Consider the following 25,959-nt stretch of genomic DNA (forward strand, 5'->3'; position numbering starts at 1 on the left):
GTTCTGCCTTTCTTTCCACATCCATTCACACACAATGGCTCCTGTGGAGCATGGTTTAGTTTATTAAATTCCATAGACCCAGACACAGCAGTTTATCAACAACATTGGATATGGGGAAATCTGAATCTAGTTTTATTCAAAGTCTGTCACCCTAATAAGGAGGGTCACCCCAGTAGAACAGGAACTGATTTAGAAAATGAAGTGTATAAATTAGGTAATTTTACGCCTAATCTTATGATTCTGAATGTCAAATCCGAAGTTGAACTAATTCTGCCCACTATGTCAGTATTTCCAGTTAAGGGTGAATTATGTGTAAGAAAAGTTGGTTCCATACACATGGGCCATAACCAATGCGTTACTACAGTAGAATATAGTGATCAAGGGAAATCTTCATTTAGAGCTTCTCGCCATTCTTACTTCATATGTGGTCAGACGGCATATATGCGTCTGCCTCTAGATTGGGATGGTACCTGTTACATCGCATTCCTTTTGCCACCTGTTTTCCTAGCTCCTCCTGATTATTATCGAAATGTTCATTTAGTACACAATAGAGAGCAAAGAGATCTCCCAGTTGTCGATTATACTGAGACGGCATGGGACAAGTATGTAGATTTCAATAAAGGTATCTTTCCCTATATAGGTACAATATCAAATAGTAAGCTGATACGCAGACTCACCAAGACTCTTGAAGCTGTAGTGAATGAGACTATAGCCGCCCTAGGCAATCTGACAGAGGAACAATCAGTGATGAGAATTGTTGTTCTCCAGAATCGTCTTGTCCTTGACGTCATCCTGGCCGATAGGGGCGGAGCTTGTAGGGTCATCGGATCCAGCTGCTGCATATTCATACCAGAAAATTCGCCATCCGTATATAAAGCTATAACACGCCTTCATAAGATTGTAAGCCAGATACACGAGAATCCAGGCACTTGGACGTGGTCCGGGTGGTTTTGGAGTGTGATATCAGCCTGGGGATGGAGAGTTCTATCCTTCCTAGGTATTGGCCTTCTTATGCTCTTCAGTTGTTGTCTATGCCTGCAATGTGGACCAGCGATTTGTGGTATGTGTGCCACATCGTGTATTCCACATCAAAGTTCTCGTTCAAAATGCCGGAAGAAGAAGGAAGAAGAAATGATGCTCCATGAGCAAATCGATGGAATAATGAAGATTGATGTCTCGTGAAGGGCAAGAAGGGGACAAGGAGGGAATGTGGAAATGTGGATTTTCCTGATCAGTTATGTCCCCTATCTTGGACCCCAACGGTTCTATATACATGTTACAAGTACATGTATGTTCCCTCCAGTTCCAGTTTCCAAGACGCAAACATATGTGTGTCTACCGTCAACATGTTCTCTGTCAGATCCGCCATGAATGGGCTGGATATTCGATTCCTAAGTATGAAAGGCCACCGACTTTATATGGCTAAGTTACTTCATTTTTACAGTTCAGGCGAGTAGGCCCGATTCTGTCCTCAAAGCCTTTCCCTGCTCTCTGTCTCTGACAGCTTCAGCTTGAGCTCGCATCTGTATCCATGAACTTTGTCCTACTCCCTGTGCAGCTAACGGTGCCTGCCTCGGCCAGTTTTCGCCTGTCTGCCAAGAAGTTGTATTTCACCTTCGAATTATCTATTCTGCTCTCCAGCCGATGCATTCCTGTCCAGTGATTTAGGTAAACATTTCCTTTAGCTCACAAGCAGAGGACTCAGCCTTTCCGTCCTCCTGCAAGTGATTCATAGCCCTGTTGCCATGGAAAGTTTTCTGCCCCTCGCATCTCATATAGACACTTAGACGCTTGTGCACGCACACAGTCAGTATAGAATAGATTCTGTCCGAAGAGTCCTTCCTTGTGGATAACATAGTTCTTTAAACATAGGATGTTAGATATGATTTGGGATTAGGATGACTTGACCCCAGACTTCTCGTCTCCACATGTAGAGCTAAATGTCAAGTCCCCTTCACCCCCTAGTTGCACGTCAATTACACGTCATGCTGCCGCGCGCGCATCTATGCCAAGTATTATCTTATAGATCCACCTATGTCTGATAATTCTAACCAATCATGTTTCTTTTATTCCTTATTACGCCTAGTTTCGATTATGTCACTGATTACGTCATTTTTCTTATCAAATGTTACGCCTTCTACATTCGTTTCATTGTAATGAACTTATTATAAAAATACATGTCTGTTAATGAATTATTGTACTTCACTTCCTGAACCTTCGTGGTGACGGAACCTGAGGGCCGCGACTCGAGTCGGCCATTTTGAATGGAATAAAGCCCATTAGAAACCTCTTATACCACGGATTCTGCCTCTTGTTATTTTGAGCTATTTTACTTTATTTTAAGATTCCGCATGAAATTCAGTCCGGTAATATTTATTTTATTTACCACACTACCAGCACCAGATGTCGTGACAGTGACAAAAAGAGTCAAAAATATTTAGTCAAAAAAGACTAAAAGGGGTAGCTCTCCCTGATCGGCGCTTACTGGCGCGGAAAAAAGAAGAACTGACAGCGCGCGAGGGCGGCGTCTAAGTACTCCGACGACGTCATTCCGGCGCACAACGCCAACGACGGACGCGGAGCCGCAGACGACGCCTAGCGACGCGCAAGGGGTATTGCTACAAAAATCTTCCGGATCCAGTCTGACGCCTGGGGATATTCTAAGGTGAGGAATCTAACTAACGTGTTTCTTTCAGATGTGTTGGTCTGTCTCAGTATTTACACAAATATTTTATATTTAAATACCAGTATTTTGTTTTATTTCTTTTATAGTGCCACTCATTCCAATGCAGGGTCTCACAGCGCTTTACATAACACGTACACATAATGCATTGACAATACACCATGTGTGTAAAATCAATGTACAAGATGTTACAGAACAAAGAGAGGGTTACAAGGTGTAGGAGTCACATGTCCTTCATAGCTCACTGTACTATTTTGGGATTACAATTTATGAACTGCAAGTAACAACAAGCATCTGCAATGCAATAGGTCTCACATTTACGCAAGTTTGAGCTGTTGCCATTGTAAATGACAATGCCTTTTATTTATGTTTTGGTTTTTAAAACATAAATAAAAGGCATTGTCATTTACAATGCCAATAGCTTAAACTCTCGCAAATGCAAGACCTATTGCATTCCGAATGCTTGAAGACATTGCCGATTTGCCCCCTTCTGACTCCCATGGCCCCTGAAGAGCCCCCTGTTTGCTACGAATTAAACAAGCCGGTGGTCACAACTGCACACGAGAGACCCTCCTGCAGTAGGAAAAACTCATTAAAGAAAATAGTGCTTACAGAGTAAAGAAGCCGTACCGTATAACAACTGAAGTAAAAGGGCCAGTCCTCACGGGAGGTTAGAAATGACAACAAGGCGGTACTAAGGAGGGACTAACAAGCCTAATAATGAATCAGAAGCCAGCATTTACGAAGGTCAATGACACAAGCCAATGATAAATATGGGTGGAGAGTGGGCGGGGCTTTGAGTACATACTCCAATACAGCATGGCTTGCAGCGCATGCGCTGCCAGGTTCGACCTAAAAAGCTCTCTTAAAAGCAGTAACCCACTTACTTATCTACACAAAATAAAAACCCGTCATCTTCATGGTACATGATGTGCTTTACAGAAGACACATTAACCATCTATGCTACTCTGATTAAAATCTGGGACTAGTCAAAACACAGATCTCTCCAGCAAATGCGTTAACCACCAGTCATCTTACCATTATTATTCCCTGAGAGGTACTGGGCACACGAAGATCTCTTTGGCAGGTGCCTTAACCTAATAAGATATATTTAAAATGAAGACTTTGCAACTAATTAAGCAGAACAGACCTACTGTCATGTTTCTCCTTTTTGCCAATTTCTTTGTGGCAGAATTAAAAAAATATATATATAAGTTGAGGCCCAGATTTTGCGTTGGGGTTGTATCACTTTTTTTGCACAACCCTGACACAAACTCTTAATTGTTAAACCTCGTAAAGCGCTTACATGTATTTATGATAGACCTGCTAAACATATGTGTGAGGTCTTAATATTGGATGTCACTTTTGTGAGGTTATGGGTTGTTATGCCACATCCTGTGATGCCATGTGCAGTTTCAGGTGCTGTGACATTATGCACCGTGATGTCACACACCATGATGTCACTAGCAAAATGCTTAACTTGTTAGTCCCCCCCACTTATTTTGTAGGACTATTGCCCTGACCATAGGCAAATATTTAATTTCACTAAATCTTTTTTCTTCATTATCACTTATGAAAGCTCTTTCAAAGGGAGTTCAGACTACCAGTTGTACAAAACTATCACTTTTAATATGTACTCTTCAGTGCAGAGCTATATAGTGCCCTATTAATGTCATATCTTCCACATATTAAATGGATACACTTTTTTGAGTTTTGAAGAGATGTTATCATATTATACGAGATATTTGTTGAAGTCCGGGCTCGCTTGTTCACGGGTTCTACGACCCTTTTGCATGGTCCCGCTCAGCTCTCCCTGTTAATTTGTTAGCTCGCCTACCTCCGCGCTTCCTCAGTCCTAACATCCACGGCTTTAAGTGTGTGTGGGGGTCTCAAAGGGGCGTGGCCAATGTAATTAAGGCGTGGCTTAAAGCATGTAAGCTAAAAATCTGTGTTTAGCATAGGGTGCCGCCCGACTTGTATTTTGTTGTTTCGGTCATTGCATCCAGATATGATACAAAAAGTAACATCATACCTACAACAAGTCAGGACCGTTGGCTTTGTCAATGGTTGTTAGTTTCATAAGATAAATAATAGTTGCATAAGATAAATAAACAGCAACTATGACTTGTATATAATTTTGAAAAAGCTTCCACTTACAGCCCTGGTGACACCACGACAATGTTGCTGCTCCTGAGTTTCAAAAAGGGAAGGGGAATCCACAGAGAAAATAACTCTCTTTAAAGGATTTCCCTTACCTTACAAGCTCACCTGGCATGACGTGATGCGTAACTTCTCCACTAGTGAGAAGTGAGCAGTGCACATCGATGTGCCTGCTGTCACAGCAGTCCGGAAAAAAACGGACCGCCTGTGCCAGGGCACAACAACCGAGCCCGATAGAGACCCGTTTCGAGGCCCCCTTAAATACACTGCTGGTGCTCAGATCCGGTGAGACCAGTGCTTTAAATGGGCCGGTACTCACCGGTACTGAGTACCGGCACTTTTTATTTTTATCCTCGTGAGTACCGGCACTTTCTCTTTGCCAAGGAGCGTACCGGTACTCATGACTGGTAGGCTCAGTGGTACTTGTGCTGCTGAGGATGAGGCTGTTCAAACGCCACTCTCAGCCAAAGCGCCACTGCAGCCCTGTGCCGAGCCGCTGCTGAATCATTCAGAAGTGCCTCATTTACATTTTGTTAGTGTTGCAGGTGGTAGCAAGCTCAGAATTACGCTATGAGTAACGAGGTCCGATCCGACCCTGCACTGTAAATCACAGGTGTGAAATTGTGCAGGCACTGAAAGTCCAGGCAACTGGCTGAGAGTCTGAAAGAAGAAAGCATTGGGAGGTAAGAATTGCAAACAACTTTTTAATTCTGTTGTGAGCCTTTTGTCCCAGTGAATGTCTGCTTTTGTGTATGAGAACGGAAGCGACAGAGAGAGCATTAGGACATTATCTGAAAGTATTTTAAAGAAAATGTGAGGAATGTTTGTGTGTGCATGTCTACTTGGTCTCGTGCCTGTGTGAGCGCGCGTGCTCATGGGCAAGAGAATGTATGAATGTTGTACCTAATACAAATAAATAAGAACTGAAGCTGCAAATATAATTTAAAAAACGCCGAAACTAAAGCATAACACATTGTTTGGTCTTCATTTAATTCTTTGTAAGGAGTTAACCACTTTATGTTAATACATTTATCATGTGTTTTGATGTGTGCTGAAACTGCTGTAACTCATAAGTTTTGCTACTCCAAAGTCTGAGGTGGCTGACCATTAACTCAATAGTGCTAATAGTGATATTGCTGAGAGAGTGGCTGGACTGAAGGTTAAGAGGCGCCATCTTTTTTGAATGGGGGGGGGGGGGGGGCTCTTCCCAGCAGGTATTCGCACCGCCCTTTAGCATATTTAAAGTTAAACCATTCTCCATATCACTGTGTAAAGAAGGATTGTGCCCTGAAAGGCATTCTTTCACACTTTAATCACAGTGTGTAGCTACATCCTCTTGGAACAGTTTGGTCAACCCCTGCAGGGTGCTTTCAGATTCAACAACCAGAGAACCAGGGATGCATTTTTACTCAATTTTGATAAACTAACTCATTGTAATGGCAGTTATGTTGAAAGTTGATAACAATCACGGATACAATGAGCGCATCTGGCTAACTGAAATACTTTTCTCTCATGAGGATACATATGCGTCTACATCTGGTGCAAAAATAGCTTATTTTATCACACAATCTATGCTTGGTATACAATGATGGTACAAAAGGGGGTGGTGATGGACGGAGCATCAGAACCAATCAAACACTCACACCCAGTCAACAGATCTGGGTTTGATCCATCACCGTTCTTTAGCCCACTCTGCCACCCCAGTTCAGACATGGCCATATGCAAATCAGTCTGACCCTGTGCCTCATGGGAACAGTCCAGCCCGAACTGCCAAGCCATGCCTTCCCTGGACCGGAAACAAGCTTCCTAGGACCAGTTTCTGGCATTTCAGCCGTCTTCAGCCAGGCTTGCTTGAATCCAGTGGCAAAGTGAGCAAGGGACTCACGTCTGAGCATACCCTGCCAACCGTATACAATGATGGCCTGAAATAATCCACATTCAAACTTCACAAACCATCTCACCAACACCAAATATCCCCAAGTCCTGGGGTCACTTTTACTGGCCTACAACATTATGCAGGCCCAACATCACCCACAGAGATTTGTGCACAGTTTGTTCTTAATCGGTCAAATTGATTCTGAGTTTCCTTTGGCATGGTCTGGTGTCGTCTGTCCCCATTCACACAGCAAACTGCATAAATACGCCCAGTGTGTTTAAGAGATAGTGAGGATGGAGCCATTCAAATGAGGATCACTTGAAAATTGTGGTGCAGATGGGGGTGGTGCTTAGAACTGTACAGATATTACCTAGTGTACAAGTATTACCCAATGAAAATTAACATTTTGGCAAAGCAGTGATGTCAGTATGTGTGTTGTAGCTGTTCTGTTGGAACTGCCCCTACAATCCCCTTCCACGGTAGTAACGATAGGTGGAAGGACCATGACACTTCACAATACAGAGGTCATTGTTTGCATGGCAATATATTGGGAATAGTTTTAGAGATGACCTACATTTCAATAAAATGTTATTTTCCAGTTAGCTTTCATCAGAATGAAAGGAAAATTATGAGAACGTTAAAACATCATTTAAAGCTAAAAATCTCCCACCTACATCATGAGTTTTGCCATTCGGAACCTGGTACTGCTCTCCCTTGTCTTTTCATAGGCTGTGCCTCAATGGGTAACAAAGCCCTGGGAAAGATCTGAAATAACTGAGCCAAGATCAGACAGGACTGAGCCAACACCCCACAGGATTGGAACAAGATATCATCCAGCATTGGCAAATATCACACCAATGGCTCAAGATCAGGCCTGGATGGCTTAAGATCCCACAGTGCTGAACCGGGAACACACTGGCCAAAGATCATACACTGCGAGTCAAGGTCACACAGTACTGAACCATTATCAGACACTGATTGGCCAAAATCGACTAGATGATGGCCCAAGAACAGGCAATGTTTGATCAACATCATACACAGCTTAGGCAAGATCACATACTGGTGATAAAAAGAACAATCAAAATCATGTACGAGTGAGACAAGTTCTCAAAGCACTGAGTCAATCCAACATAGTGCTGGCTCAGTCTTTCCTATTGCTGACCCAATCTTACTCAACACAAGCGCAAGAGCCTACATCTCTGGCTTAGCAACGCACAATGCAGCCACATAATCAAACACTGCTGGTCCATGAACAAACAGCGAGGGCCCAAAATCAAACGGCACTTGGCCATGGTCACGGCACTAATAATATCACACTGAGCAGATTATGCATATTTCTAAAGCTCGTAAATTTGTACTGGAAATCCTGTGGCATAGAAAGCTTGGTCCAAACATAACATGTCCCTTTAAACGCAATGGCCGGCTTATACAGTTGAAAGGGGCATAGTAGGAGACAGGCTGTTAATTGTCTACATATACCATGCCCACATGTGCAGAGGAAATTTGCACATGCAGGAAATTTGAGACTATTGATCAGTGTAATTCAAGGGCAAAATGATTACTTGACAGATGGCAGTAGTGTCTTTATATAATCATGCCCCGCCCTCAGCTCCGCCCCTTGCCCCGCCCCCTAGCTCAATTTGATGAGTACCTGCACCTATTTTTTCCCATTTAAAGCACTGGGTGAGACCCGGCCCACTTAAAGCCCTGCTAACAGCCTTCTTAAAGTTTCGACCTGAGCTACGACTTACTACCCCACTCCTGTTGGTCTTTTAGGGAAAACAGTTTGATAAAGTATTGAAAATTAACTCGTCCAACACCAACAAGATTTTACATGCACTGGTCTGTTCCTATAATTCTGAACCATAAGGATCCCACACAAAAAGTAACCACTGCGAAAAACATTCTTGCAGCGCGCTACTCAGTGGCCAGGGGGCGCTGTGGGGCACTCTGTTTTTAGGCAGGGGACCGTCTCTTCTCGACAGCGCTATACAGAGCCTTCTCCGCTCCTGCCAGTGCACCATAGTTAGAAAAGGGAAATACCATTCGGAGCACAAAGTATATTTAGCGCTTCTGCCGAGAGGGTCGTATAACAAAGTTCTCCCCATAGTAGATCGCGGAAGCTGAACACTGGCGCCACTGTTTAGAGGGGCACGTACGCAACCTCACAGGCCAGGACTGGGCTGCCTTGGTGTGTTCCGCATAAATAAATGGATCTTTGCAGCACCCGCTGCATTTTATTCTCTCTGCGTTTCTTTTGCTTACATGACGCAGTGCGCCCTATAGAACAGCCGTGCCTTTCAGTTTCTCACGATTCCAGCAGATGCAGCCAAACCAGCCAGAGCGAGCTATAAGCATTTCCTCAAAAACCTCTTTAGCAGCCCTCTGCGGAGCGGGGCAGGAGGTTGGGACCTGCAGTCCAACTGCATTCTTCTTCTGTATGTTTCCAAACAGAACGCTAGCCTGCATGGTTTCGCGTAATTAAGAAAGCACGAGGAATGGGGCACGCCATGAACGCTTTGACCTCTGTACTTAAACCGGTAAACCGAGTAACACAAAACCGGAGTTACTTGACTCGCTTGTTGGGCGGTAATTACCGTAATTCATTACGCTGGCGAAATTTGTTACGATCCCGAATTTTATGTTACTCAAAATCTGGTATTAAGCGATTCTGTATAATTTATTTTTTACCCGAACATTGACCTCACATACAAAAGACGCGAGAGATACCAACAGGAAACTAGTCCACACAGTGGAGATCTCGCCGAGTGGGTCTTTCTGTGCCCCCCTATAACAAGCATTGGCATAGCCAATAGGTCTCGCCTTTGGGACCTTATAAGTGTTTAGTTATCCAGCACAATATCCTTGGTGCAACAACATCAACTGTTGCATGGCTAAACACTTAACCTCTTCAGCGCTGCGCGGATTCCCGCGAAGTGCTGAAAGATCTGAGCGCGGGCGGGGCCATGACGGAACGGTTCCGTCATAAGCACAGCCCAACCGGCGTGCATGACGGAACCGTTCCGTCATCGGCATCGAAGAGGTTAAAAAGGTCCCAAAGGCGAGACCTATTGACCAGTCCAATGCTTGTTATCTATGTTTTTAAACGTTTTATCTTGGCTCTATATCGTCATTATTGGCTGAATTTTAAAATAGTTCACTGCACAAAAATTGCTACCATTGTCTCTCCTTACTCACAGCTTGAAAGCTCAAAGTTTCACCTCCAGTGGCCTGCACCTTATTGCGGTTTTTACTTTTGTAAAAATATTTTGTTTAAATTAAGTTACAGAATTCGTATGATGACATGAATATGCAACGGTTTTTAATAACGCATAATAAACGTACTTACGCACTCATCCCAAAACGGGGAACAGAGAGGCACGTCCCATTGGGCACCTCAGGAAAATGAGTTGCCACCAGGATATCAGCCTTACGAGGCACTCCTGAACCAGGCCAATTGTCCACTCACCCAACACTCCTGCTGTTCCTACGTCTTACGTGAAGCCATTCACTAAATACATCCGAGGACAGGCCTTCCAGAAGGGCAAAGGTCACATCAGCAAGGCTGCAAGGCCATGCTCGTTTTCGCCCTTTTTAATATGTCTCACTTATGTCAATAGACTGCCTGCTCCTCTTTGAGCGCATGGCCCGTTTCACCGCTCAACATTAATGTTTCCCATACCACATACAAACTACAAATCAGATAACGATCTGCACAAACATAAAATGGACAAAGCACAAACTGGTACGTTTCCATTTGCTCATTTAACTTGAAAGCTACGATCAGGACAGCACATCGATATGGCTTAACGGCAAAAGCGGCTGACTTTAAGATGGGGAACCAGGTTCGAGTCTGTCAGAGGCTCAAACATTCTGTGATTTTGGGCAAATCACTCCCGGTGCCTAAAAATAAAATGAATGCGTCTGTCTGTAATGCAAATGCATAAAAGCACTCTGATACAGTCGGGTCGAGTTCGCGCTGTATAAAACTGCAACAAAACAATGTACCTTGTGCCCTGGTCTTGCCAAGTACTAGGCGTCAAGGGTTAGGCTAAAGCCCTTCAGTGACTGTTCGCTTAACTGCTCTGGAATGCACGCTTCACTGCTCTGGAATACACCGTCATGCCATGGTAGCTCCTGCCGCATTGCCTGAGGCACCCGCACTACAGCAGCCAGGTGTTCAGGCATAAACCGGGGCTGAGGATAGGTAAGGTTGTCCTTGTTATACCAATGTTTGGCTAAAATTATGGGTTGGGGCCTGGCTGACCTCTCAGCTCTACCAGTGCATTGACTGGTAATCCAGCGCCTGGCAGGCTTATTATCCAAGTGTACGTTGTTACCCACAGTTCAAGGAGCAGATTTGAAATTGATGTTAGTGTATCCACAGGGGCACTGTGCCAGGTAGGTACTGCAGCGCAAAGTACAGCTATAACCACGATGTCAAGCACCCAAAACCAAGGTTCCCAGTTTCAGAGTTCGCAGCGCAGCATTTCCAGCAGCAGCGATTGCGACCGGCGATAATATTTTTAAACTGGTGGAGCCCAAATTAAATGATTCATATCCCTGAAACGAAATAGTATTGGTCATCACTGTTTCAATGATCTATGCAAGTGAAGGATCCCAAATGTGCCGATCTACATCCAAGACTGTTTTTTTTGCAAACAAGTAGTGCCCTTGGGCGAAACAAGTTTGGTTCTTAATCTAAATACCCAACCCTGGCTCAGACCAGCAATTCACGGTCCGCATTCGTGATACTCTTAGCATAAAGACATGCGGATGAGGGAGAGGGTGACAAACTCAATTAGAGACAAAGGAGAAACAGACAAAAGTCGAAAGAAACAAGAAGTGCGAGCAAAAAAGAGACGGAGAGGGCGGAGCGAGTGAGTGGACAGGACGATGTGTGCGAGGAGAGAGGCGCGCGCGTGTGCGCTTGGGAGAGCAGTCTGCCATTTTCAAGCACTGCAATCGTGCTTGTGGCGCACCCCTGCGCGCTCCCGCAAGGTGGATGCCGCCACAAGCACGAGTTTGTGCTTGAAAATGAGTAGAGCGACGGCTAAAGGCCCTCCTATGCAGCGCATGCGCGTTCAGTAGGCGAGACCTAAAAATCATTTCTTAGAGGCGTAACTGCTCGCAACAGTCATCGGCATACTGCTCCCATACTTGACATCACACACACACTCGATCTTCCAAACCAACCTTATCACAGAGCCTGTTGCCATAACTGAACCAAACCAAAAACTCACAAACATCCATGTGGAAACCCACCTCACACAATGAATACGAGTCCTGAACTAGCCAGACAGCAAAATGTTTGGAGTATTGGGAAAAAAACAAAAAATGCATGCATTTCGTGCAGTTTTTCTTCATTTTTATATTACAAAGTGGTCCCCGAACGTGCATTATTCATTGGCAATACATTGCCATGTCTTGAGGCTTCATTGATGCTTTTGAAGTAGACAGCTGTTTTAACTGAAAGGACCTCTGCATGTAACTCTCTTTAATTTAGGAATTAGAGGTGCTTTGGTAGCCAGAGAAGAGGCGATCTCAGAGTAGACGGGTTGGGGGAGCGGGTGCTTTTGAACTCCGGTTTGGAGTGGAAAGAATAAATAATTGGAATTATGAGCGTAATAATTCTTACACCCTCAGAGTTCTCCCTTGATACACTCCGGCAGGTCACATCTGTTGAAGTTTTTTGGGAGAAACCCCCTGAAAAAGGTAAAACACGTGGAATTAGGTGTGGCAAAAATTGACTGCAAGTTATGTCCTATTTTCAAATTAAAAACGTAGAATAGTATTTACGTATGTATTTGTGTATGTATTTATGTCATGACAAATACTAGACTACGCAGAGTTCTGCAAAGTGTGTTACCTTGCACCGTTCGCACTGATTTTTAGCACCGGGTGTTTGTCCCGTGCTGTAAAATCAGTGGTGCAAACGACATCACGCGCAGCACAAGAGGGCGCAGCTTCTTTCTGTCACTCGAGTAGAAGTTCTAGTCGAGCAGCAGTTTCCTCAACGCCAACAGAGATTTCTCAATGCTAGTGGTAGGGACCATCCGAGCCCGCCTGTATTGAGAAATCTCGCTGGGAAGCACTCAAGCGTTGTATTTTCCTCGCTCACACTCGGCAACGCTAACTCAGCTACACGGAGTGGAATTGTTCGCCCAGGCCTAATAAATATTTCACCCTGAGGTAATGGGTAATTACCATGTGTGGTAAATACAACATCCTTTTGTGCCCAACTTGTAATGGGGAGAATTTATTAATTTCCCTGTGCATTACAATGCCAAGTGACAGCAGTATGGTCAAAGTGTGCCTGTGTTTTGAGATACGAACAATCCCACATCTCCCTAAAGAAACCAAGCCAGAACAGCACCTTATTTCGTCCACTCAAGATACCCCTGTCCAATCATAGTCAGTCTATTAAGTTTAAGGAGCTTGCAAGGGAAAAAAACTATCTCAATTTGCTTTTAAATGAGATTAGTTAATTTTTGAACTTGCATTATTGTTCATCTCAGGCAGGACTCCATGAATTATGAGTTTCTGTGGCTGTAGAATTTTCCACTTAGCTATAGATTTACCGACCTTGCCACATAATTCAGAAAGCGGAGTATAATGAGCTGATTTCAACAAATTCTTTTTTTTTACAGCTTAAACAGATCCAAGTAAAGTGAACAGGAAAAAAGAAAAAAACAAGCACTAGCAAAGTCAATAGGTCTTGGCTTTTTGTGTAGCTTCTGCTAAAAAAAATCAATAAATAATAAAAAAGGCAAAATGCCCACAGGAGCATGATGATGTATGTGCACAGTTTTGCTTTTACTGTTTCAAAATGGCAGGCACCTGATTCGCAAATTTAATTTACTTGTAAGCCTCTAGTATACGGTAGGTACTACATGTAAACAGGGCCTGTACATTAAATGCAGCTTGTGGGCTGCAGCACTCGTTGTGCCACCCACTAAATTAGCCCTATAAAACATGTCTCCAGGCCTGACCCTGCAGTCCGGGTATGCAATTATAAACTGCCATTTCAACCTGCTAAAATAAACCTTTTGCAAGGCCTATAAATTCATTTTTAATACTTATAAGTTCCCCCCAAGATAGGGCCTAGGATCCCAGGGTGCATGGTATTTAAAAACAGGACATGAATACTGAATGTTTTACATGTCCTTGCGATGCAAAAAGCCCCAAAGTCATTCTTCACTTGAGCCAGGCTAGCTCTCACTTGGAAAACACTAGCTTAAATTATAACAACCTCTTATGCTTAATTTCAGTTTGGGAGCAGCTTGAAAAATGATTTGAGGACTCGTTTAATAGTAACTTAAAATCCACCTTCATGTTCAAATCAGATTTTATACTGTTGTTTTAGAAATGACACCTTTAGAAAGCAGTCATTTCTCTGCCTAAGCTGAAAGGGAACTTTCGTGGTAGTGCTACCAGACTGCTGAATGGCTCCCCTGTGATGAGATGTGGACTGTTCTCAGACGGTAAATAAAAGGCCTGGGTGTGGAGAGGCTTTTTGCCTTCCTTGAGCAGCATGGCTTGAGGGACTATGCTCAGCTCCTTCCTGGGCTTCAAATGGTGCCTATCCTACCACTGGCAGATGTAGCTCACTCCCAGGTCTGCCTTCCTTTTGTCTTGCTACTCAGCTTGGATCCAAAACCAAAGGGAGGAGGGAGTTGTCCCAGAAGTAATTTAGAGTGACCACAAGGGAGGGTTTGTCCATTATCATAGCCACACCCTTTGGGGGACACAGGGAGATCTGCACAGGGGAAGAAATATTCTGCCATGTTGGTTTTAGAGAAAGAAGAGCACTGTGAGATAGTTTACAGTAAAACATACAGGAAAGTGAGTAGGGTACGCCCTGGGAACTTTTACCCCATTGGCCAGGAGTTAGCCCCACCCACAAGCAGACACTGGGCATAAATGTGGCATTCCCAGTACCATCCTCAGATCTCTTCTAGACCTGTGGAAAAAGAGAAGAGGCTTGGACCTGATGTCAGTGACCTGAGAAGAGCCTTAAGGCCTGGAGCTGCTCTCCCTCTTCTATCCAGGACAAAGAAGTCGACTCCAAATTTCATAAGGCTAACCTACTGTTTTAGCTACGAGGACACAACACGCTCCAAGATACCTTTTTCCTGCATATCCAGCTAACCAGTCCCAACTGGACCTGCCAGGACTCTGCTTCTTGGACTCTCCTGGAGGAGTCTTGGTCCCACACTGCTGCCCCCAAAGGTCCTGGAAAGTGTACTCCTCCTGAAGTTTGCTCTGACTTGGAAACTTTTTGCCAACTTTTTGCTCTGAGAACCAATGGGGGACCAGGACCAACCTGCAAAGCAGATCCAACAAAAGTGCGTTGCAGCTGGGTCAAAGACTTGGGTTGCTCTGGCTACGTTTTCCTCCAAAACAGCAAATATGATTACGCAGAATCTCGCAGAGAAGATACCCAGCCTCGTGGAGCCCTCTTTGACTACAGCCTACAGCCAGCCCAGCTGGAAGAACCCGAGCTCCAAAAAAGTGACTAAGTCCAAAGGAAGAAATCTTCACCAGATGATGGCGTGAAAGGTACCCAGCTGGCAAGGGACCTACTCTAGGTGCAAAATTCCAATTTCTCCCCCTTGGAGCTCTCCCGCCAAAATTCAACAGCTTCCCCAAGACCTCAGACCTCATCCAGGTGCTTTCCGATGACGTGGAGCCCTCTTTGGCCGCGCCCAGCTGAGTACATCCGACTTCCATTCTAGAGAATAAATCTAACTTTTCACCGGGACACACCTGGTCCCTGTACCCATCCCCCCACTCCATTGCAGTCAGCCTTAAACCTTTCAATTGTCCCAGTCAAGCGCAATCAGATGACCATGGACTGATTGTATTTTTGCTGTTTTAGTGGCATTTTATTAACATTTACTCTATTTAGCTTGGGATTCTTCAGGAGTTGTACTTTCACTGTTTGAGAACTGCACAAATACTTCCCACGTTGCCTCTAAGTTAAGTCAGACTGCTTTGTGCCAAGATACCATAGAGTTAAGCACAGGTTTATTAAGTGCCTTTTGTAGTTCACCCTGACAAGGACTATGATTATTATTTGAGGTGGGTTATCAACCAACTCAACTAATACTCCAATCTCTTGCAGGTACTAATGTGGTGAACCCTTTGCCACAGCTATATTGATGTGTAATAAAATGACACGATGTCTCAAAATGTGCCACATTATGCCACATAAGTTGCCATTTCCTGCTGCATAATTCAGTATAATGCTGTTGCTGGTCCTCAATTCCAAACCTGCCGCCTACATCAGGTTTCTGAGGTGCAGGAGTATTTCCTACTATCATCCTCAAAACACTGACCTGTGCCAAATACAGCCAAGACTCGTATGGGCAGAAGGCATCCAGAATGAAAAGGCATAACCCATAGGTACATGCAACCATTTTCAGGGGGCCAAAAACTTTAGCCTGTCGTGTGACGGAGGGCAGCATTAATGCCAGTAGGATGGCAGGTGTCGGACATATATAACAGCAATCCAGGCCACTCAGACGGTAAACTTAACAATCGACTTACCTCTCAGGTCACTATTTGCATTATTGCAGAGTTGGGGGAAGCATGAATGTTTCTAAATTAATGTTTGCAAACTATCACTTAAAAATACTTCTCAATGCACTGATGTACTAAGGTGAAACGCTTCTGCATGTTATAGAAATGCACTTTTTTGGGTTTTTGTAGACTTTCCACTTTGGTGCAAGATGTCTTTAAAAAAAAAAAAAAAAAAAAAAAGAATGTGTTCCTAAAGTTAAGCGGTACAGGACACCTTTAATTCTCTTCGCTTACTTTAGTTAACCCCTTCAGCGCGGCGCGGATATCCACGCTGTGCTGAAGGTTCTGTGCGCGGGCGGGGCCATGACGGAGCGGTTCAGTCATGCGCACAGCGCAACTGACGCGCATGACGGAACCGCTCCGTCATGCGCATCGAAAGGGTTAATAAATTAGTTTAGTTGAAAATAAATGCTTGCCCCTTTAATTAACATCTTTTGAAAATTAGTGCTGAGGAGAGAGCTATATGCTATGAAGATGTGAACTTACCCATTTCCATTTTCCACACTTCACAAGCAGGTATAATCTTTAATACAGAGGAGACACGGATGACTTCACAAGAGACAAAGACAACATACTATAAACCTTTCAAACCAGTATTTTTATCCCCAAGTTTCCACGAAGAAGCTCGCCTAACCAGGGTTTAGCCAGATTCTTCACTTCAACATTTTTTTTGAGCTATTTCAGAGAGGACATTCTTACCACTGTAGGCCACCAAATCGAGTCGAGCAGTGTTCCTTTTATAGAAAATTGTGGTGCTTTAGCACTTCTAAATGATTATTTGATCTTCAGCCATTTACCTAAATATTTTTACAGATTTTTCTCCTCCCTAGCCTGCCGCATGACAACAGGTAATGTCTTCTCTACTAGTGCACTTGCACTTAGTAATATTCCGACACAGCCTCCATCATAGGTGGGTAGGAGTTTTGTGTATGTGTATATTAAAACACTACAAATCACCTTACAATATAAAACATTACGACAAAACTTAAATGTACATCTAATACTGCCCAAGTATACAATTAACTGGATGAAAGACGTTCACAACAGCATTTCCTAACTACTTACCACATATGTGTGACTGGCAAGAATACCAGTATCAACCACAGAAACATGTAAACAACAAGCATTGGCATAGCCAATAGGTCTCGCTTTTGGGACCTTACAAGTATTTAGTTATGCAGCACAATATCCTTAGTGCAACAACATCAACTGTTGCATGGCTAAACACTTATAAAGGTCCAAAAACGAGACCTATTGGCTATGCCAATGCTTGTTATTCTTTGCATTTCATTTTTCTGCTTTAATGGCCACCAGAAAATTTTCAAATGAATTGTGCCATTTGTCCCAAGGTAGCAAAGGTTTAACCGGATTTTGCAGAAATGGTTGAATCTGCACGAATCGTTGAAAATTAGCCATGTCTCCGTTTCTGTATTTATTTATTTACGGAGTACAAACAATATAGAGAATTCTTGGAGTTATGAGAAACTATTTGTGCAGAATGAACTTTATCAGGCACAATTATGTTCAAAACTTGAACATGCAGAAGCAAACGCGAAGTTTGACTTTTCTTTTGTTAAGAGCTGACAACTCCCAGGTTAACAGCTGTTTGCAATGAGACTCTCGCATAATGGGAATCAAAATTGTATCCCAATCCAAGATAGCTGCCGAGTAAGTACGTAGAGGAGTGCGTCTACAATGAAGGCTGAATATGCAACTGATGTAAGCCTCACATGGGGAGGGAGTGGGGAGGGAGCGGGGGGGAGGGAGTGGGGAGGGAGCGGGGAGGAGTGCGTGTGGGCGCAGGTGAGCGCTTAAGTAAAACTGCAATTGAGCGTAGGCAAATACACTCACGATTCCAAAGAAGATGAGATAAATGTCCCCAGCGGAAGTTACAAAATACTTGCTGCACCTAGGATCCAAATTTGAAGAAAACTTCAAAGGCACAGCGGGCTCCTGCCTGTTACCGCTCGTCGTTAAAATGTTACGTGGGAAATGAAGGTACGAGAGAAATCCAAAACGTACAAAATGAAGGTTTATTCGTATATAAGTAGGATCCCTCTGGCCGCAGGTCCGCCTTCCATGAAATCACAACTGAATCCAACAAGATACGGTTGCAGATGTCATGGAGAAGGAGTGTGGCCATGAGCTCTGTATGTTGCAGGAAACACAAATATAACAAGCATTTGCCACGCGCGCGAGAACAAGCATTGCGGCACCGGCGCTTTACTTTGAACATTAAAAGTAAAGCGCGGGTGCCGCGATAATAACAAAAGTAAAGAAATAGATTTTTTTTCTATTGCGAAAGTGAAAGTCATCACGGTTCTAATGAACTCGTGAAAGACTGCTGGCGGCCGGCTGCGCGCGTGCACGCTCGCATGAACTCAAGCACTAGGCCAACCAGCAGCACTTTGAAAACTCATCTACTAAATGTCTCTCCGAGCAGCGCATGCAGGCTGACTCAGCGAGACCTAAAAAAATATAAAAAATGGTGCAGCCCTATAGCCTCTCGTACTAAAAGCCTCACTAATAGTGAAACTACTCACCAGCACTCCTAAAACAAGCCTTGGCAAATCCTATGTGAGATCTATTGGCTTTGTTGGAGTGGAGTAGTGTTGTGTGACGTGGTGTTGTGTTGTGGAGCATTGTGTGGAGTGGCACTGTATAGCATGGAGGGAAATTGAGTGGAGGGGAACCGTGAGAGCGGAGTGGAGCTGTGTGGTGTGGAGTGGAATTGTGTCAAGTGAATATTAGGTGGAATTGTGTGACATGGTGTGGAATTATGTAGAGTGGAATTGTTCAACGTTGAGTGGAATTGTTCAACGTTGAGTGGAATTGTGTGGCATAGAATTGTGTGACATGGAATGGAATTGTGACGTTGAGTGGAATTATGTGGAGTGAAATTGTATATCATGGAGTGGAATTGTGTGGAAAGGAATGGAATTGTTTGGCGTGGATAGGAATTGTGTGAAATGGAGTGGAATTGTGTGACTTGGAGTGGAATTGAGTGGAGTTGTACGGCATGGAATGGAATTGTGTGGAGTGGAATTTTGTGGCATGGAGTGCAGTCGAAATGTGTGAAGTGGAACTGGGTGGCGTGGAATTGAATTAAACTGGAATGGAATTGTGAGGTGTGGCATTGTGTGGGCTGGAATGGAATTGGTGGAATGGAGTGAAATTGTGTGGCGTGGAATTGTGTGGCATGAAGTGGAATTGTGTAATGTGTTGTGGAATTGTGTAGCATGGAATTGGGTGGTATGGAGTGGAAATAGGTGGGGTGGAGTGGAATCCAGTGGCATGGAGTGAAATCGTGACGTGGAATGGATGGGAATTGTGTGGAGTAGAATTGTATGAGATGAAGTGGAAGTGTTTGGCGTGGGATTGTGTGGAACAGTGTGGAAATATGAGGAGTGGAACTGTGTGGTATGGAGTGGAATTGTGGGGCATGAAGTGGTATTGTGTGGTGTGGCATGAAATTGAGTGCAGTGGAATTGTGAGGAGAGAGTGGAATTGTGTGGCGGGGAGTGGAATTGTGTGGAGTGGAATAGTGTGGCATGGAGTAGAATTGTACGGTGTGGGATGGAATTGTGTGGCGTAAAGCGGAGTGGAATTCTGTGGAGTGTAGTAGTATTGTGTGGAGTGGCTTTGTGCAGCGTACAGTGACACTGTGTGGTATAGAAAGTTGGCTGAGTTAACCACTGAATTGCCCTATAGCATTTCAAAGCCTCGTGCTATATAAATACAATAATAATCCAACATGTTACCAAAAATTCTCGCCCTACAATATGTGCAAACATCTGATGCCTTTCCTTCGATGCAGGAGCTTGTTAGTATGTACAATGCTTCTGAGAGGACTGGTTTGGTTACAAATTAATGTGTTTCAGACCAGGAGGGACTAGTGAGCAAGAGAGCAACATGTATTGTACCGGTTGGGAATAAAGGAGATGATCAGTGTGACTACTAAATGCTTTCTTCAAACAGGGTAGCAGTTATGCTATCATGATTCTCAATCATGATAGAGAGTAACAATCGCCTCAGTGTGAGAAGAGGTAAACAGAACATACGTTGTGGTGGGGCTGGGTGAGGAAGAAGCAACACGAAGAGTGGGTGGGAGGGGAGGAAGAAACACTATCTCAATCACAGCGTGGGCTGCAGATGTACACTCATTATGATGAGGCAATTTGTGTTTGGTCCATGCTCCACAGAAAGAAAAGGAAGTGACGCCCGCCACATGCTGGCCAATTAGGAGGCAGCAAAGAAGAGTGACAAATGATAAGCAATGAGCGGGCTCCAAGTCCTTTATAGTAAACAATACCTCTTGTAGCAGACAGCATATGTGCTGTCGGCAGGCAAGACCTAAAAATCGAGTCCGACTCCAGTCGTCTGTGACAGAAATGTTTGTAGTCATACCCCCATATCACTGAACACCATATGAAGGGCAGATAGTGCACTACTCAAGAGCAAATTAACAACTACAGTTGTTTAAATATATACATGTTTAGGTTCTAATGTCTTTAACTGTGATTTGAGCTCCTCTAATCCTCATTTGCTCTGCTCTTCTATAGTTTTCTTGTGCTTGGCACAATTACAGCAAAGGAAGTTGCTTGGTGACTTAAAAAAGTTATTTTCCTTCTAACATCCATTAACCGTAACCCCGCTCTAGGTGCACAACTAGAATGAAAAATACAATCGTCCTGCTCTTTAGACAACCCACCAATTCTACCCGTGTGAGGGTTGGTGCAGTTCAGAACAGAGGCACATTCATGCAACTGTGCCCACAATCCCTGTACAGTGGGGTGCAGCAGGGCAGGGTTAAGTTGTGTTAGCAGAGCTGTGTACGTTTATCCAAGGACTAGAATATATAGATGTACAGCTGACCAGGACAGAGGTACACTGGCCGAGGTGTGTGCCAGTTTTAGTGCTGGAATACCAGGTAGTGTGGCTTACCAGGATTAAAGTGGATTGACAGATCATGGGTTTCAGTATTGGAATGCCTGGAGACACAAGTGTGTGATCTGCATGTGTCTCTAAAACCATGGAACATCAGGGAGTACTGTAGATTAATATTATGATAAATTGTCAGAACTATAAGTGCAATACTGAGGTATATTGCTATAGCTTTCTATGCATTACCCTGTACTGCAGACGCAGGGAGTGCTAAACATTGAGTGGGGTGCATTGGCAGACTTGTGTGTTGCTAATGGAATAGCATGGTGAATGCAGCTCTAGGCCACGATGCATCAGCAGACGTGTTTAGTCACTTGTGTTTATAGAATACATCATAAAGCTATTTTGAGTTTTCTAAGCACTGTAAATACAAGTCGGTGTCATGCTCAATTTATCGCCGCTGAAAAGATGAAAGGCATAGTTGGCTTGCTATGTTTTAAACTTGTGAACTACAATTCATCCCAGACGTCAGCAGAGCATCTTCATAGGTTACAGTAAGCTGTAGGCCACAGTATTGCAAGAGGTGCAACACACCATGACTAAGGTCCACTGGCAGGGCTGTGCACAGACTCAAGCAATGAACTGACCAGGGATACAAGAGTGGGATAAGCAGGTTGCGAGTAGATGAACAATGGGTGTTTTAGGTAAGAACTTTGGTGCAGAGGAAGGGTGTTTATAGGTCTTAGTGCTGGAATAGCGGGTGAATGTTTCAGGGCAGAACTGAGGCACATTAGTTGTGCATGTTGCTCAGTAAGGGAGGGTGAGGTTCATTCAGCGCTGTTCTTTTCTTGTTTGTTATTGGACAGGTTTCTTATTTTTGACTGCAAAGGACTCGAAGTACGCTTGTGAAGAAAAATAAACCCTGGGAGGAGGCGGTAGAGCAAGGATGCCAGGGACAGTGGCACCGAATCAGACAAGTGACGTTAGAAGGTGGCTGCCTGCCACAAGCGTCACTGTGGTCCTGTTCTGCCTACAGCACGGAAGATAATTACAAGTATGCCCCTGCCAGACAAAACTACTCCGTCCTTCGGTTCGCGAACAAATTAGACCACAACATCCAAGCCCAACAATAGTCTCATCTTTCAACCTTTGCACATGTGCAGGCCCTCTGCTGTTCTAGCACCGGGAACCCCCCCTCTCTAATTCTTTCTCCCTCTACATCACCGCTCGGGAAACTATTCTCTGCCCAGACACACATTGTCCTCTGCTACTGGAGTACCTGAAAACCATACATACTGCTTTCCAGTGCATCCCACTCCTGATCTGCACCACCTCTCCTATTGCAGTACTGATAGAATCCACATACCTTGTGATCCTTCGCCATCCCAATGCTCTCTTCAGACTTCTAAGGCCTCCTCAAATGTAAATTAGGGATAGCCGGAAGCAGCAGCTTCTAACCCTGGCTTATTCTTTTACACCCCTGGCAAATCCATTACTAGCAAGACTTAGGGTCAAATATGGGATGGCATCAGGAACTAAAGGGTGAGTGACGTCACTTTTGCTACGTTTACATTTTGATTAATTGAAGGCCATAGAGGCAGGCAACTCCTGACTCTTCCCAGCCATGTCTAGAACAATGATTCAGACACTCCCAATTCCTATACCTCAGCTGTAATTTTATCTCATTTGCAGAGCAGACCCACGGCTCAAAATTGAGGCCTGTTGGGGATAACATTTCCATGTTGCTGATCTTCCAGTAACAGATAGCAAAGTACATACCATCTCGTGGCTTTGAGGCTTTCCTTGCAGTTTCTGGTGGTAGTCATAGCTGAGCCGGTCAAGCACAGCGTGCTCCTCATCATCAATAGCTGCCATGGAGCGCTCTTTGTGGATCTTTTCAATGTCTATCTTCTCCTCGCCCTCCAGGATGGCGTTCCACCAATACTCGCCATTCTTACTCAAGTTAATCTGTGGTGTGGAAGACAGAGAGAAGAGCACAGAATACAGGTGAGCATAGAGGCTTCAGTGTCTTGATTTAGGGCACCATTCCTTCTACACCAAGTCGACTACATTTGTTAAAAAGGAAACAAAATGGCGTTTACATCAATGCTTGTTGGAGATACCACCATCGCTGTCCTCTCACATATCAGTCACAGACATTACTGTCCATCACTCAGAACCACATCTGCAGCCATGTTCTACCACAAGCCCTCACAACCAACCTCATCTGCACTCTTTGCAATGAAACTCAAAACAGTTTAAAAGGCATGAAAATCCGGACGACTATTGCCAAAGTAGGTGCCTGGGGAAGATAAATCAATTTACAAATGGTAATTCTGTATCCTACTGCTGCCAACCTCTGTCTAATAAAGTACAGTTTTTTACAATCTCTCTTCTGGTGGCATGCTGAAACTGCAGCACTCTTGTTTAGTTTCTTGTACTTTTTCACCAATGAGCCAAAGTTTTGCATTAGCATTTTTTCCCAAAAAAAATTCCCATTTGGCCACAGAGGGTGGTGTGCGGTGGTGGAGCAAAACGCACCCATGGAAAATGCGTTAATACCATTTCCCATTGTGTACAAAGTGAGTGCAGTATTTAAGTCTGACTATGAAGGGGGTGGGGGGGACACACGGCAGTTACCGGGACCCGAAAATATTGATAAATAAAAACATTTAAAAAAACTACAAAACAAAAAAAAGGAAAGCGACTAGAGGAGTGTGGAAGCAATGGAGGAAATGGTGTGGGAGAAGTCAACACGAGGAGGGAACAATGGTAAGAGGGTGCAGAGAAAAGGCATTGCTTGAGTCAAAGGTGAGCCGAACAAATAAAAAAAAGCAAATAGAGCAGGATTTGGGGAACAATGAACAAGCTGGAGGGAATCAGGAAAGCAAGACGGCATATGCAGAGCGTGGGAATTTGAAAGTGGAATCAGCACATGAAGAAGAGAGAGAGAAAACACATACACTCTCAAGGCATGCTGAATGAAGAAGAAAACAAGCATTTACAATGCAATAGGTCTCGCAACTGCGAGTTTTGGAGCTATTGGCGTTGTAAATGGCAATGCCTTTTGCCATTGTTATTTACAATACCAAAAGCAACACCTATTGCTTTGTATAGCGCAGTGTCCGTGAAGACGGCGTCGTGCTCATTAAAGTAAAAAGTAAAAAAAAGAAAGAAAAACAAGTATTCTTTAATGCAAAGCTATTTGCTGTAACACTGTTTATATAGGAGCAACCCCTTAATCAACATGCACAGTCTATGGTGTTATACAGACGCAAATAAAAAATAACAACATCAGAAAAAATGCCAATTCTATACTTCCAACCACACAGCCTGCACTGTGTAGCATGCTACCCATGTAGGGAAGTATTTTAGAGCCCCATATAAGGGTAGTAAGCGCTATATAAATGCTGCAATACAACACGATTCAACCACCTACGTGTGAAACACAGCAGCCACTACCCACGTTTGAACTGACAGTAGTGGCAACTCCGATTTAAGGAAAGCATATAGTCGATGTAGAAGACAGACAGAACCCCACAGTGAGCAGGATGCTGTGACTGAACTTAACAGTGACTGTCAGCGGTAAACACAAGCAGCTTTGGATGTGAACGAACAGCACTGACAACCCAAGTGTGAGGAGACAGTAGAGGCAGTCGTTGACAACCCTGGGGTGTTAAGGCGGTAAAAAGAGGCCATGAGTGCAAGTAGAAAGCGTCCAGTTTCCGTTTTGTGGGTAGAACAGTAACGGTGGTGAGAGCAGAATCAGAGTAGACACCCTTGAAAGAACTGAGACAGCACCATGTAGTGATGGCACCTGTGGGTGGACAGACAGAAGTGACGGTTCTTGAGTGCGCCCGCAGAGCACCAAGAGACTCCCAGCACAGAGAAAAAACACAACCTCCAGTGAGAGCAGTGAGTGGTGGCAGCCCAAGCAGTGACATCTCTGAGTGACAGAGTTGTGACGACCCCTGTGATATGACAGTCAAGCTGACAACCGCACTCTACGTGATCACGGACACTGTTTCCAGTCATTTCATTTTCACCCTCAAATCACAGCTATCAAGTGTTCACATCTCATTTCTTCAATTGAAGCAAATCCGGACTGCAACACCCAGAATGCATCACAGTGTCTTGAAAGCAAAGGAATGTAAACAGTGATCACCAGGACATGGAGTGAGGTGGACACCCTAATGACAGCAGCGCGCGCCTACAGTGACTGAGCAAAGGACCGACAGCCCCGGGGGGTGATTAGATATAGGCGTATATATTGATGGTGCAGCAGGTGCAGTGACACCAGGGTCAGAGTCGGGAGCAGCAGGTGCAGTGACAACGAGGACGATGAGGACGATGGGTGCGACAGCTCCAATTTATCCCCATTAAAGTGTGTTTTTAACTACCAAACCAGAGGATGGGACCCCATTCCCTTACTTGCTTTAGGGCCCCTGGCACTCGAGGTGTGCCACTGAATGAGTACCCCCTGAGTGAGACCACGCAGCTGATAAACGCACGTTGTGGTTGAGCCAGGCACATGCAGAGGGCCAGTTGGAAGGCCAGGACGCACCCGAGGATGCATTTCATGGCGAGGTTGAAGTGATAGGGAAAAGGCCTGCACACAGATCCTGGAGGAACTGCGGAGAGAGACCTGCACAGCAGACACAGCGTTGAAGGCACCGCAGTGGGCGTTTCAAAAGTGCAAAAGGGTCGGGCAGTGGGAACAAATCGAAAAAGCTGGATTGCACTGTGACAAGCAGGATGTTGCTATCGCACG

At 44.4% G+C, this 25,959-nt stretch overlaps 1 protein-coding gene across 1 annotated transcript in view; it reads right to left on the reverse strand.

Moving 5' to 3' along the window:
- The window catches only part of NUDCD3 (NudC domain containing 3), a 293,435-nt gene that overhangs the window by 43,411 nt on the left and 224,065 nt on the right, over positions 1-25,959 (reverse strand). Inside the window, exon 6 of the mRNA XM_085636006.1 lies at positions 22,968-23,156. Within this exon, the coding sequence (XP_085492132.1) occupies positions 22,968-23,156 (189 nt within the window). The remainder of the gene's footprint in view (positions 1-22,967; positions 23,157-25,959) is intronic.

Source organism: Triturus cristatus, chromosome 11 (genome assembly GCF_964204655.1).
Source record: "Triturus cristatus chromosome 11, aTriCri1.1, whole genome shotgun sequence".
Lineage (NCBI taxonomy): Eukaryota > Metazoa > Chordata > Amphibia > Caudata > Salamandridae > Triturus > Triturus cristatus.